Below are 11153 nucleotides of genomic sequence, written 5' to 3'. Positions count from 1 at the left end.
ATCAACAAGAGGCTTGACGTCTTCCAGCAGAGATGCCTCCACTGAATCTTGAAGATCCGATATTTTGACCACATCTCCAACGAGGAGGTGCTCCAAAGGAGTGGCTCGTGTAAACTTCATAGCATCGTCGCAAGTAGATGGCTGGTCACATCTTTCGCATGGAGAACAACCGGATCCCTAAAGCGGTAATGAGTTGGACCCTCCCGGTGTTAAAGGACAATGAGGACACCCTCAAACAACATGGTGAAGAACACTGACACGGGACCTGAAGGCACTGAATATCACATGGAAGGAAGCCGAAGCACTTGCCCAAGACTGAAAGGTTTGGAGAACCCTTACTGCCCAATATGTGGGTAAAGTTAAGTTTGTAAGATGTGCAACAAGCATCTTAACTCTCTTAAGGTGCTTAAGTCCAAACAATGACGTCCTCTCCGGTTCAGCTTGAAATCCTGGTGATTTCATGCCCACCTCCATGTGGGCATGTAGCATTGATCCGGGACAAGAGAGAGAGAGAGACAAAGGGAGAATACGTTGGAGGCAATTTTTCTGTTTTATTCTCAATTCCAGGATGAGCCCATATTTTCCAGAAAAATGTAGTACCAGCTATCTTTAAACAAGACAGAGAAAACTCACTACCTAATTTATTTGAATTAGTCCTCTGACATCCATTTTTAACTGGACATTCTTATGCATACCCATCACTGAACAAGCATATGACCCAGATTTCACTGCATTACATCTTTCAGAAAAGCTTCCAGCTGGCCCACAATCAACACGTAGCCAAGTGCAGTATATTATGAGGCAGAAATTAATATTCCAAATTAACATTTTATATATCAAACTTTACTTCTTTGATATGACTGGAAAAGGCAATGAAATACCGTTTTATATTCTGGGAAACCGACTTGGCATATTCAACTCATGTTATTAATTTAATTTTTAAATTATTGTTGTTATTTTCACACAATAACATGGTACATGTTCCTGAGCCAATGTCTTTAAGGGATCAAGTGATTTTAAAAGGCAAAAATGTGAACTGTTCAGAACACGAACTTTTAAAATTAGGATTGGAAAACAATCCGGTTTTTTTTTAAAGAAAGTTAAAGCATTGATTGGAAGAGGAGAAGAAGATTTAGATCAATGCTCCGATTGAAACGAAAGCCAATGATCTATAATTTCTTAGCTTGGGGAGTGGCAACATGATCACTATATTCTAAGGGATGTTGGTGGATCTCTCAATCTATAAAAATAGTATTTAAAAATTGAATGCTTCCATTTGGTCTTCCAAGATCTCAGATGCAAATAGATAGATCTCAAGATGAGAATGCAAATTCTCATAAGGTCTCTTTTCCTTTCTTTCTTTCTTTCCTTTTTTTTTTTTTTGGAGTGTGGGGTTAGAGGGGTAAGAGTACCAGAAACTGAAAAAGATGCACCAGCATGAACCATTGTTAAATTTATTCCCATCTTTGCATTTTCAGGGCCAAGAGCCTGCTTAGGAGAAAACTTAGCTCAAACTGAGTTATTCCTCTTTTTTACCAGCATTCTCAGAAACTTCCAGCTGTGGTGGCCAGATGAGTCAAGGGCGCCTGATCTGAAACCACGTTTTGCCTTGGCACAATCTGCACCTCGCTTTAAGATGTCAATGAAATCTCGGCAGCAAAATAAATGGATCTAAGCAGGAATGTGGATCATTTCAATGGAACCTCGTTCTAAGAGTCTAGATGTTGATGCCGGCTGAAACACTATACTGAGAAATATAAACAAAATACCGTCATACCCCACATAATTTATATATGTGAATGGAAAAGGGAAAACAGTTACATATGACTTTAAGACAAAATTACTGTGTCAAGCGATCTTTCCAGCTTGTGTAATTTATCTACATTTCAAGAAATGAAGTTAATTGGTGGGTAGGTATTGTCTTGAAAGCAATTCTTTATTAATTGTTTAAGAAGGAGATTCTTGAAACCAGTCTTTGTAGCATCTTTATAGCAATGACTCATACCTGATTGAATAATTGTTAAATATAAATATATTGTATTGTTCATTGTTTTGAATGCTTTGGTTTAAGCATGAGGCTGCATATTAAACTTAGTAAGGCGTGGAGTTATAATCTATATTTAGTCCATGCAATTATAGCCTACAAGCATAAGAACTGAAGGACTTTGGGGATGCTGGGAATGCACACACCCCTAAGACCATGCAGGCTTCAGATCTGATTCTAAATCTGCATGCAACTTTTTAAAGCAGCTGCATCTTTTAAAGCAGCTGTGAGATCCCGGGAAAAGATGCAGTTGCTTTAAAGTTACAGGCTTTGATTTATGCCCCTGCATATGCAAAAGCACATTTTTCAAACCAAAACTGAAGCATCACAGAGTCCTAACATATGTCTTCAACACTTAATAGTGAAATGAAGACTTAATCACTCTCAAAAAATTATAATCTGTATTTATACTCAAGTTTGTCAAGAGCAGTATGATTGTACAGTCTTTTTTTTTAACTGAGAAAGATAGGGGTGTACATTTTTCTATGCTATATTCCAATGTGTGTTGCTATCCTGTGCACAGATCATTTGGAAGATGTCCCACTGACCACAATGGAATACGAAAAAAAGATCCAGAGTGGCCCAGGGGATTATATCCTATGACCTAAAAGACTTGGCTGTGGACCATTCAGTTTGTTTTCTGTTTTGTTTTTTAGTATTATAGACATTTAATCCTCATGCATTTAGCAAGTATATCATACTAAATTTGAATAATTTAATTTTAATAAAATTAAATTTAGCTTTTGATTTAGCTTCAACCATTTCTTTGTCCTGGCCGTTGCTCCTTTTGTGGGGAGGGATTAGGGGTGGCCCGCAGGGCACTTAAAATCAGGCATGGCCCTGTCCCCAGAGGTTGAACATACTTCCAGGACGGTGAATAAAATAAGGGAGAAAGGACTGTAAACGTGTCATACGAAATTAAAGCCTGCTGTTCTGACCTGGCATATTGGAGAATTCTTCTATGTATTTCAGCCAACAGATTGCATGTCTCAAGCCTAGATCTCCCCTAAGATACTTTGACTTCTTTTTTTTTTTGCATTATTGAGATTTTAATGAGCTAAAACCAACTGAGAGAGATGCTCGAAGGGAACCAACTAATACACAAGCAATTTAGAGAGCTGGTTTGATGTAATGGTGAAGGGGCTGGCCTAGAAACCAGGAGCTTGTGGATTCTAGTTCCAGTCCCGCCTTAGGCCTGAAGGCCGGCTGGGTGAGCCTGGGCCAGTCCCTCCCTCTCAGCCCAAGAGCCAATCAGGCGTGGTAGGAGAGTTCTAGTCCCACCTTAGGCCTGAAGGCCGGCTGGGTGAGCCTGGGCCAGTCCCTCTCTCTCAGCCCAAGAGCCAATCAGGCGTGGTAGGAGAGTTCCAGTCCCGCCTTAGGCGTGAAACCGGGCTGGGTGACCTTGGGCCAGTCCCTCTCTCTTAGCCCAACCCACCTCACAGGGTTGTTGTTGTGGGGAAAATAGGAGGAGGGAGGAGTATTAGCTATGTTTGTCGCTTTGAGTTGACCGAAATATATTTTAAAAGGTGAGATTAAAATATAGTAACAGTAATTTATGAGAGTAGAGAGACTGATGGATAATCACACTCTGAAATCACCTTTCACAGACATGACGCTTTACTTTCATTTTACTTGCTGTTGTTAAGCTACTGGGTGTCTCAAACTTTGCCAATCACTTGGGTATTTACTGAAAGCAGATTTAATGTCAGTTGAAGATGCACTGGTGGAATTCAATGCACAACTTCTTCTCCCTCACATTTTTCTTTTCATTCTTTAAAAGTAGCACACATTAGCATTATCATGATTTTCCTCGCGTGGGAATGACATGCCATTTTCATTTACCCTTTTAACCTTTTTTTTCACCTTTTGAAAGCTCTGTTCCAATTTAGTTTAAACTTTTTAGCATGAGAATGGGAAAATAGAGACCAATACAATAAACTTCTCTATGCTCAGACCATTTTTTGTACCTCCTGGACCAAGCATGAATAGAAAGCAGAGGAGGAAGCTGGTTTATTATTTCAGAATGAACCATAATTCATCTCTTTCCCCATCCAACATCTTTTCATGCTACTGCAGCCAATAAAAACATGACACAACTTTATTATTATAATGTCATTTATTTGATTAAAACACCAGAAAGGTAAGCTTTGGAAAGCTCTTCATTTCGAGTCACAGAAGAGAAAATGTGGCAGGCAGATCTCACAGAAATGCATGCTTAACGCTTCCTGTAACTCTGCCTAAAAAAATAAGTTGCATTATTGAAGAGATAAAACACCTGAGGATCACTGTTGAAACATAAAATATCCCACCAAAATAACCATTCTGGTGTGCTAATTATCAAGTATCATAGGCATAGGAAGAAATCATAAACTGCATAGGAACATCTAATATTTTTAAGGCTGTGTCTGATTTTTTACAGAAAGCCATGTCACCGTTTCACAGTGATTGTATAAGCTTAACCTTAAGAAGGGACTTGATTTATCATAAAAAAACTAGAAGTTCTCCCTGATAACTGGACATTTAACTACAGTCACTGAGTGGTCCATAATCTTAAGAAAATGTCTTCCATAGTTCAGCAATTTCTAGTGGGAGGAGGAAGGGAAAAAAAGCTTCCGCGGAATCTCAAATGACAAAGTATAAATAAAATAAGCTCTACCTTTTGACAAAGCCATGTTGCTCTCAGGAGTAACTTAAATGTGGGGAGGGAAATGCCTAAATAACTAAATGGGGCGGGGAGTGTTTGTAGGCAGAAAATTGCTTGCAAACAGGGAAGGTGTGTTGACTTCGGACTCTGAGCTAACCAGAATGACTTGCAAGAATAACTCATGTTTTAACGACTAAAGCAAACACGATAAAACAGATCAGTCTGATTTTTGACAGCAGGTGCTGCTGGCCTTTAGTTATCAGCACTTCCGCTTCGGTCAAGAATGGCAAAGTTCCTCTTGAAATCCAATCCTGAACCCACCAAGAAGTGTTCTAAAACCGGTGCATCAGACCCACAAGCTAACCTGTGTGTGTCAATTTAACAGGACCCTTTGCTGATAATAACTTGCCCGTACAGGTGAGGCAAGAGGAGATATTTTGCCACCACAGGCATTAAAAGATTGTGGTGCCCCCCAAAGTGTTTGCACTTTTCACACACTTCAAGGAAACAGTCTACTGAAGATGGGGCATGTCCACATACAATGCAAAAAATACTTTGCTTCCTGTTCACGGAGCCAGTCAATATTATGGGAATCATTTTTCCATAGGGCTTGCAATGCAAACAAGGTCTTGAAACCATTAACCAGCCAGCAGATCCATAAAGGGCAGTTGTAAAATAAAGGACTCCCTAGAGCTCCACAGAAAGTGGTAAGAAGTCGGTCATTCCATGGAAGTTCTCAGCTAAGAGTTATTCGGCAGAAGCAAAAGCTAAGCACAGATGTCCCTACTACACATTTCTCATTGGCTGTATTTGCACGATACACCGAACTATAAATTAGCCAACTGAATTTAGTCCAAACTTATCACACCAACCCGGCAGATCAGGAACACAGGGTACAGTTAACCATGAGTAAACGTATTGTGTAAACAAACCAAATGCTGGGTTATCTCCCCAGTATCTTGAGAACAGGCCAAATCTAAGATCCAAACTAAGTGAGAGGTTCCAACTTTCACATCGAAACATCAATCTGCTTGTGGGATGTCCCTGCGTAAGGAAAACAGCAACCCCCCCCCAAACTATGTCGTGTTAGCCACACCCTCTTTGTCAAACTCCTAATGATTAAAGATGGTGGCATGCAATTCCTCATGCCATTTCACAAGGACCAACTACAGCAGCTTCAATTACAGAGCTGAGGATTATTTTCAAGAACGGCTACACAATAATTTGTTCCTTCTTCATGCCTTGAGAAGCATCTATCGCGCCTCCTGCAGAGGTCTACTTATTCACAGCTTTCTGCAGCCCATCCAGCCTGAGGCTCCCCAGATGCAGGGTTTCAGCTTCCTTTACGCCCTTGCCAGCATCTCCCAGAATTCCCCAGCCAAGGAATGATGGGAAGGGATGTCCAGCACCTCCAAGGAATCCTGGGAAGCAGAAGTCAGGCTTGGCCTCCTAATCGTCCTCATCCAGGTGCCCGTATTTGAGGTGCACCACCGTCATGATGAAGCCGACCAGGATACAGGCGGAGCCCACGACCAGGTAGGCAATGCCTAGGAAGGAATTCTTGCCCCCCATCCAGGAGAGAGTGCTGAAGATGACCTTCTTGGTCCCATGGAAAGCCAGGACTGGGTAACTGTAGTTGATGTTGAGGAAGTACGTGCCCCGGGGCAGCGCCACAGTGAAGTTGCCCCCGCAGATGCTGTTGTGGTGGATGCGGGCATACAGCTTGCGGAAGGTGGGCAGGGCGGCGATGCGCATCCAGACAATGAATTCCTCGTTGACAAAGCCCGTGTTGTTGCAGTTGCATGTATTGTTGCAGTTGCACATGTTGTTGGGGTTGCATTTCTTCTTGAGGCAGCCCATGTTGTTGCAGTTGCCCAGACAATAGATCGGCTGGGGCCAGAAGGGAGGCTTGGCGGTGCCATGGAAGGCCTGGGCCAGGCTGCCGTTGACCGGCTCCGGGTTATGGAACTTGACGTTGGTGTCAGTCCACCAGGAGATACCCCGCTGGTCTAAGCACACGGGGGCCAGGGAGCCGTCAGCCAGCTGGTAGGAGAGCGAGAAGCTGTCGTTGAAGAGGCTGTTGGCGATGGAGCCGCAGGGCGCGATGGGGATGCCGTCGCTGTTCAGCCGGTAGGGGTGGCACTCCTGGACCGGATGGCGCAGCGCCCAGGCGACCCCGCTGAGCTGCTGGTCGTCGCGGGAGATGCTGTAGCGGCGGTTGTTCTGGAAGTAGTTGGAGAGCTGATAGTAGAGGCAGACGGGCGCCGGGAAGTCGACGGGCAGCTCGAAGCGCAGCGAGCACGGGCAGGAGGTCACGCGGCGGCGCGGGTCGTTGAAGCTGATCTGGCGGGCGCAGTCCGAGCAGTTGGCGCCCGCGTCGCCCGTGTAGTCCAGCTCCAGCTCCTGGATGCCCTCCGAGGAGAAGTAGAGGCCCAGCCCGACGGCCAGGAAGGCCAGGCCCAGGCCGAAGAACAGCGGCAGCACCGTGCCCGCCGAGAGCAGCGGCTGCCAGGCTGGCAGGCGCTGCTGGGTGAAGGCCGTGTTGTCCGGCTGGTTCCGCGGCGGCTCGCTGGAGGAGCCGTCGCTGACGTCGTAGGAGCCCGAAGCCATGGTGCCCTCGGGGCGCTCCGGCTCGGCTGGCAGCGCCGGGGACGCGCCCTCCGCTCGGCTCGCCCGCGCCGGCCAGCAGCGCAGCGCAGCGCAGGTGGGGCTGCAGGTGGGCGGGCGCGCGCTCGGCCTCGCCCGGCCCAGGTGAGGGCGGCCGCCTCGGACAGGTGGGCGGAGAGGCTGCCCGCCCCGCCCCGGGGAAGAAGGCGCAGGTGAGGCCGGCGCGGCTGCCGGGCTTCGCGATCCGAGTCGGGGCGGCTGGGCGGGCGGCCGCGATGCCCCTTCCAGCGTTCCGGCTGCGCTGCCGCCCCCGTCTTCGGATGGCGCGTCCCGCTTTTTGTCCTCTCCGCCACGTCGGGAGGAGGAAGGACATTGCCGCGATCCTGCTGCTGGGCTGATGGTTAGCCTGTAGGACAGTGTTTCTCAACCTTGACGACTTGGAGCCGGGTAGACGTCAACTCCCAGAATTCCGCAGCCAGCTGGGAGTTGAAGTCCACCGGGCTTCAAGTCTCCAAGGTTGAGAAGCACTGCTTTAGGAAGAGAGAGAAAAGACTCTCCCAGCTGCCCTTCCTGTCTGGCACTCCACTGCTCTTCTCCCCCAACCATCCGGTCCCTAAATCTCCTTTGTTCCCCTTCCCCAGGAGCAGGGGCTGAGCGTATCCTCCTTCCTTAGCTGTCTTTTGGCCAAAGCCAGGGTGACCAGATAGCCAGACAGGTAAAGGAGGACACGGAGCATTGGAAAGGAGGACAAATGGGGAAAGGGGGACAGTGAGCTGCTTAACTTCGTTGGCATTCGTGACAAAAATCACAGTGAAAAACTGCAAAAAAACAACAACAAAAAGCCCTAGGCCCATATGTCTATGAAATTACCTCTTCCAGCCCCAGAAAGACTGGTTTAGTCATTGCAATGGTCTCCCAACAAGCCTTTATTTTCAAGAACACGCACTAGCGATAAGACAGAATCGACAACGACGCGTTTACCAAATTTCACCAAAGAAACGTAGGGCGAGTTTTGTGATCTACAGACTCCAGGGATTGTTGGTTTGAAGCGGCTGGATTGAAGCCACTGGCTGGAATCGGGAAATAAATTAAATGGTCTAAATCTAGGCTGTCCACTCTGTCGATGGATGAGGAAAAGACAGAAGCAGTCAGTTTGCAAGGTCCCAAAACATGAAAGTTTCAGGGACTACTGTTGTGAAAACAGCCCAGTTTAAAAAAAAAATAAAAAACAAGATACTCAAAAAGCCAGACAACCTTTGATTTTAAGGCTGTCCCTGCTGGACGGAGGACATGAGGACAAAAAAGAGGATGTGTCATCCTTTTGCCGGATGTCCGGTAACCCTAGCGAACGCCCGAGTTAAGCATCAAAACAGTACCTTGCCCCATATCCATCTTTTGCCCCCAAAATCAGACATTTACTGTGTTAAAACAGTCTCCCTCCCTCCCCCCCCCCTTTCATGCAATTGCCTTGCTGGTTGGATTAAATGAGATAAAGTACTGAAGATTGTTGGACCTGGCTGGGATGGTTCATTTATGGTTCAGTGTCTTCCACATGCCTAGCCAGCTGGATTAATTCAGTAAGACATGGTTGCAAACCATGGATTGGTCTGTTGTGCAACTTCCTTCGACTCAGTTCACTCCCACTAGATTGTTTTAATGCTTTTTTCTTTACCTTTCTGCAATTCTTTCTGAGTCTGTGGTTGATTCCTGCTCCAACAGACTCAGGCAGTCCTTCAGAGGCCATCCTGAGTTTACGGACCAGGAACATTGCGCCTATCTTGTCATGCCTTAGCCATGGGATTCCGTGCTTTGAGATGTCACTGACGGGTGCTACATCACTGTATCAAGCTTCATGTGGGCACAGCTTGATTCACAACTGGTCAAATAATCCATCCCCTTGCACTCAGTAACTACAAGTAGTCCTCGCTTAACGACCACAGTTGGGACCGGAATTTCAGTTGCCAAGCAAAGTCATTAAGCGAATCCAACCTGATTTTATGACCTTTTTTGCAGTGGTCATTAAGCGAATCACCATGGGCATTAAGTGAACCACATGGTTGTTAAGCCAATCACACAGTTCCACATTGGTTTTGCTTGCCAGAAGCCAGCCAGGAAGGTCGAAAACAGCAATCACGTGATCACGGGATGCTGTGACAGTCATAATGTGAACCGGTTGCCAAGATCCCAAATTGTAATAGTGACTGCAGGGATGCTGTGACAGTTGTAAGTGTGGGAACTGGTCGTAAGTCAGTTTTTTCAGCACTGTCGTAAGTCTAAACTATCACTTAATGAATGGTTGTTAAGCAAGGACTATCTATAGCTGATCGCAGAACCTTCAAGGATTCGCTCAAGTTAGCAAAAGTTTAATTGCAATCTAGAATAAGTTGTATCTATACAGAAGAGCTACTTATACAGAGTGCAGAAATCTGAGTAAATTAAGTAAGCATATTGTTAGAAAGTAGCCATTCAATATCAGCTGAAAAAGTGTTTCCTCATAGCCATAGAATTCACTCTGGGGACATTTATTTATTTATTTATTTATTTATTTATTTATTTATTTATTTATTTATTTATTTATTTATTTATTTATTTATTTATCAGATTTATATAGCCACCCATCTCACGAGAAGTGACTCTGGGCGGTGTACAATAATCAATTAAAAAACAATACATATATAAAACAGGTGTTTAAAAATATAAACATCAGCATTAAAAATGGAGATGAATTAAAACTAAAATGAGATGGGCGGTGATAAAAATATGATAAATAGATAAATAAATCTATACAAACCCCAAGCAGAGAGGGAATGAGTCCGTCCACCTCAACTGTGGAGCCATCTAGACAAGTGTCTGGTTCCCTGAGCCCCCCAGGCCTGGTGGCACAGCCAGGTCGTGAGGGACGTCTGGGACGACAAGAGAGATCATTGTTGGGAAAGTTTTGCAGGAGGTTCTCTGTCTGAATGTGACTTTGGAGATGGTGGGACGAGATAAAGCAGAGAACCTGTCAGCTCCTAAACCAGCTTCAGCCAATGTTGGTGCTTTATTATTTTTCTCTCATCTGTTTTTCACAGAAGGATCCTATACTCATTGTCTGTGGCTGTTTTCACATGACATACTGAGTACAAATCTGAGTTTTAGGGACCCATTTTATCATGCAAAGTTCATGCTGCTCTTGAACCACGATTATAGGCTTTCCTGCCATATGGAAATAACTTCCATGATGGATTGTCATGACAACAAATCTAGAGCGTTCTGTTTATGGGGCTTCATAGCCAGGGTTGTTGGAATTATCAACTCCAGCATATGAGGCAATGCTGTCAGCTCAGCATTGTCTCATAAGCATAAGGGGGTCTCTGTTGTGCTTGTGGGAAGTCACATGGGTCACATGATTTCCACTTCCTCCTCCTCCTTGAGCTTGGGGATTAACAATCTCCATTACCCTTCTGGCAGACCTGCAAGCAGGAGGTGCTGCAGGAATGCAGCCCTCCCCCTACCATCCTCTGCTACAAAGAACCAATGATCAATAAGTGCTTTCTACCATGAATCTCCTTGTATCCAGATCTACTGAATAAAAGTAAGCTATCTCTATTTTTTCTTCATCTAACTACAGGGTGAAGACTGAATTTGTTTCTGAACACAAGTAAGCTTAATGTGCAAGTTCTCTTATTTGGTCCACGCTTCTACTCTGCAAGATTGCTGTTAGCTGCTTGGAGTTCTTTTATTTACCTTTAAAAACTCCATTGAGGGTAACATGCATTGCCCTGGGCCATGACTCATCAGCCTTGCTAGCATTCTAAAGCTATCTGTGGACCCTTCTAAATGAAATTGTTTTAAGTTAAATGTATCTTAATTTAAATC

The 11153-nt window shown here is 44.9% G+C and overlaps 1 protein-coding gene across 1 annotated transcript; it reads right to left on the bottom strand.

Moving 5' to 3' along the window:
• Nucleotides 1–5927: 5927 nt before the first annotated feature.
• Nucleotides 5928–7351, bottom strand: TMEM30B (transmembrane protein 30B). Its single transcript, XM_063312669.1, has one exon. It carries the CDS (start codon nt 7296–7298, stop codon nt 6138–6140), a length of 1161 nt encoding a protein of 386 aa, XP_063168739.1. The 5' UTR covers nt 7299–7351; the 3' UTR covers nt 5928–6137.
• Between the last annotated feature and the right edge of the window lie 3802 nt (nt 7352–11153).

This window comes from Candoia aspera, chromosome 11, assembly GCF_035149785.1.
Source record: "Candoia aspera isolate rCanAsp1 chromosome 11, rCanAsp1.hap2, whole genome shotgun sequence".
Lineage (NCBI taxonomy): Eukaryota > Metazoa > Chordata > Lepidosauria > Squamata > Boidae > Candoia > Candoia aspera.
Note: the sequence above shows the minus strand (reverse complement) of the source record. Positions and strands in the feature narration are given on the sequence as shown.

Coding starts and splice junctions, on each gene's coding strand:
- TMEM30B (XM_063312669.1), bottom strand. CDS start 7,298: ATGGCTTCGGGCTCCTACGACGTCAGCGACGGCTCCTCCAGCGAGCCG.